Source organism: Medicago truncatula, chromosome 7 (genome assembly GCF_003473485.1).
Source record: "Medicago truncatula cultivar Jemalong A17 chromosome 7, MtrunA17r5.0-ANR, whole genome shotgun sequence".
Taxonomy (NCBI): domain Eukaryota; kingdom Viridiplantae; phylum Streptophyta; class Magnoliopsida; order Fabales; family Fabaceae; genus Medicago; species Medicago truncatula.
Window position 1 is genome coordinate 36,196,351 of NC_053048.1, and position 4,111 is coordinate 36,200,461.

Below are 4,111 nucleotides of genomic sequence, written 5' to 3' on the forward strand. Positions count from 1 at the left end.
TGAGAGAGTGCTTGATAGGTTTAATATGAATAATTGTAAACCAAGTTTCTACTCCACTTGCTGCGCATTTCAAGTTATCTTCAGAATTAAAAAACAAATATTTGTTTAATAAAAATACATAATAATAACAAACAAATCATGTTCCCTTCTTCTGTCATATCACAACAACCTTTTATTGTTTTTTAATTTAAAATTTCAACCGTTAGATATTTTTTTCTACATGTCTTGCATCCAAGCTCTAAATAGAGTAAATGGAGTTTAGCCTAAATGGAGCACACCCATCCGAACTCTAGGAATACTATATCAAACAAAATATTTGATATCAAGGTTAAAACACAGGTCCACCAAATCAACCATTAAAGCAATCTTGTACCATAAAATAAGTTTTTGCATTCCTAACCATGATTTATCAGTCCATTCAGAGACAAAATAAAATGTATTGAGACCACAAACAAAGAAAGAAAAAAGAAGTTCTTGCAGAAGAGTAATGTTAAATAGATACTTTATAGAAACCAAATGCTCACTGTTGATTTTTCTTTCTTTTTCCTAAACATGAAAAGGTTCTCCTTTTGTTCTTCCATTCATGATTCATCATAACTTGTAGTAGCATCTGTTGAAGTAGCTGTGCCGCCAAAGCTTGTATCATTCTGCATAACCACACTTCTATATTATAATATCTTAAAAGATATTTTGCACTGAATCATATAATACCACAAGGATGAAATTAGCATATTAATATGTTCTCAGGGAAACCATTCTCTTATTTGATAAAAATTGTCATTCAGTTCTGACATTGAGTTAGATGTAAGATTATGAATTAAACAACCAACATGCAGTTTCCAAGTTTCTACGCAAGGTCACCATCATATATTTCAAAGAATCAGTTAGAGTTAGCAGTGCATTCAGTCTCTAATATGCATGTACTAGTAAAAACCAATACGAGCAGATGCAAAACAATGATATATAAGGGTTGAGCAGGTTGGCTCAGTCCATTTTTATAGCCTTTTTCTGTGAACCATTGATGAATAAAGTTCATCTATTCATAACTAATGCAATCAGACCCTTTTAACTTTGCTATTTGAACTTATTCAATTAGTCATTTTTTGACTTTGTGGTCTTATAATAATGCATATTGATTATGAAATCATGTATTGGATATAATACCAAATTAAGCCTTTAATTATGCTAATTGTATATACATCTTGAACAATGCAGTCTAAAAGTCAAGCCATATGCATGATTAACATAGTTGCATATATCCTCTTAAGCGAAAAAAAGAAATACTTAACTAGTAAATTAACTTCAGGACAGGAAAACAAATCAACTAAGATAGTAATATATGACGGAGTAAGACCAAAAAAATATTAGTATTGGACAGACACCCACATATCAACCAAACAAACCCTTTCAAAGTTGCAAAATCCAACACACACTATAATCCAAGACTCACGACAAAATCCAACAAAAACTGAAATTTAGAATCGGAATCTAAATACAATCATAAAAAATACAATCAATCCAAGCAATCATAAAAATCAATACTCACTCAATCTATTAAAATGAAAACAAAATATAAAAATGAACATAAATTCAAACAAGTAAACTATAAAAGAGAAACTTACTTTCAAAAAATTGAAACTAAGCTTTCAAAGTAAACCTTGGTCGAGCACCAAAATGTAGAATTGCTACTTCCATTATCATTGATAATAGTACTACTTGTAGTAACCTTTGTTTGCTCTACTCTATTTTCTCTCCAATTATAGAGAATTGGATGGGATTCTTGGCTGTTCTTAAATACCAGTGTATCAGCATCCTCAGAAAGAAGCAGCGGCACCAATTGAAAATGATACTTTATCTTTTCATGATTAAACTCTTCGTCACCAAAGTAGTCATGGTTTATTTGAAGATTTTGATAACTTATTTTAAGAAATTGAGTCCAAGAGTTGTCATTCCCTAATTCCTTCATCTGCCATATAAGAAAATCGGTTTCCTTGTAAAAATAGGAACAACAAAGGAAGCCCCCCAACACAGCAACAATTGGCAGGGCAGATGGCATTTCATCAAAATCACGAGGCAGACGGTATTGATTGTATGTCTCAGTTCCTAAATCGAGTGAAACAATAACAAACTGCTCAACTCTAAGATTCTTAATATCATAGTCAAAGTCATTGTGAATAGCCAACCAATTAAGAGTGCTACTCAAATACACAGCATTATGCACATCATTTTCACCAAAGTACGAATGAATAGGAACAACGGGGAAACTTTGAATCTCTCTCCAAACATTATCTCCAAAACTGAGAATTCTCACATTCATTCTGTGTTGTCGATCTGGATTGTAATTGGATGCCACTATCTTATAAGTGCCAGTAGAATTATCACATCCAAAGGTGAAATTGTAATAGCCAAGAAACGGGAAAGGGTGGGTTGCACTGCCATGGAAACGGACAAAATACCCAAAATTTGGAGATATTGTCATTGTGGCTGGGTTCCATAGACGAAAATATCCCAATTGAGAATCACCGCCAGCCAAAAGAATCAATCCATTGCAGCTACCAATCATTAAAGAACATTCTTTATCACCCAAATGATGGTAAGGATCGACCGAAAGGGTGAACAACGGGTTTTGAATTAAACAGTTTAACGAGTAAGGAACGACACTGTAACCCACCTCCAATCCACGGTCGTCAACATCATCGATGGGGATAGCTGCGATGGGGATAGCTGCGATGTGCAGCGTGCCTATTGTGAAGAGTGGATTTCTTGTTGAAGATCGATTGAGGTGTAATTTCACAAAGCTGGGATCAGAGATTAGGGATTTCCAAGACTTGCTAACACATTTGAGTCGAACAAGAGATTTGACGGGAAGGAAGGAAAGTAACTCTGCGATGAGATCGTCAGGAAGGACCACCGGCGTCACCGGAGTCATGATCGTGGAAACGCAGTGGGGTGGCGGCGTTGAGGATGAAACCAAAATAGGTCTCATATACAAATGAATCGGTTTGGACAGTAAGGAAGCCTAATCCTCGCTATTTTATTCGACTTTTAATTTTGGGAGTTAATACCGTCTTAGTCACGATTAAAACTCTGAAATTTATGTTTTATTTTTTTTCTAGTCAAACCACCACCACCCCTCACCCAGAATTCTATTCTCTACGTCCAAATGATAAGTCGCTTTACGTCCCACGTTATAAATTATTTTACAATACCAATTGTTGGAACATATGGAGTGTTATAGTGTGAATTAAAAAAAAAATCATGTCAACTTTCTTAATTAGTGTTAAGCTATAAATTGAGCCCATCTCCCTCACTTCTACTCACACCAAAAGTTCTCTTGAGTTGTCAAAGAACTTTTCTCTCTTCTCCCTCCTTTAGCTTGTGTTGATGAGCTATTCTTTTCTTCTCCCTCCTTTTCTGTCCCTTCGGATTTAAAGAGTGTTCTTAAGGTCATAATCCCTTCAGTTTATAATATCCCTTCGGAATTAAGAATGGTCTTAAGAACATATATAGTCCCTTTGGTAAATTTTGTCCCTTCAGAAAAAAGAATATTCTTAAGATCAAAGTCCTTTTCGAGATAAAGTGTCACTTCGGAATATAAGAATGATCTTAGTACTATAATAGAGTGGTATCAATACCATATTAGAGTGGTCTTAGCACCATATTTGAAGGTGTATTTCTAGAACATATCCTGTGGTGCAATATGACTATGATACTGTTGTAGCTGGGCTATTTTATCATGTGGGCGTCATGGTTGATAGTCTGTTTGCACAATTTTGGGCAGTGCCACGAAACGTCTTGAAGAGAGCGACTTAGTCCACGACTCAGCCTAGTAGTCTCTTCGATGACAGAAAAATCTTTATAACTAATTTTTTACTATTGTTCCAACACCAATAAAATATTAATGTTAATTTACTATTATACCATTAACTATTTATTACTCTTTTTTCTTTCAATTATTTTAATTTAGCTTTCTAATAACATTTATTAAAGAAAATTTTGTAAAACAACTCATAATATCTCTCTATCATATAAAATTAATTACATTTCTTTATACGAGAGAAATGTCTAAAATGTCATGTAATTTAAACGGTGGGAGTATATTCTTGTACCC

At 34.1% G+C, this 4,111-nt stretch overlaps 1 protein-coding gene across 1 annotated transcript; it reads right to left on the reverse strand.

Moving 5' to 3' along the window:
* Nucleotides 1-216: 216 nt before the first annotated feature.
* LOC11426932 (F-box/kelch-repeat protein At3g23880) lies at nucleotides 217-3,149 on the reverse strand. The gene is made up of 2 exons (XM_003623945.4): nucleotides 1,623-3,149; nucleotides 217-647 (listed from the first exon to the last, which is right to left on the reverse strand). Exon 1 carries the CDS (start codon nucleotides 2,984-2,986, stop codon nucleotides 1,625-1,627), a length of 1,362 nt encoding a protein of 453 aa, XP_003623993.3. The 5' UTR covers nucleotides 2,987-3,149; the 3' UTR covers nucleotides 217-647; nucleotides 1,623-1,624.
* Between the last annotated feature and the right edge of the window lie 962 nt (nucleotides 3,150-4,111).

Excerpts from the sequence above, each read along its gene's own strand:
- LOC11426932 (XM_003623945.4), bottom strand. The coding sequence starts at position 2,986 with ATGAGACCTATTTTGGTTTCATCCTCAACGCCGCCACCCCACTGCGTT.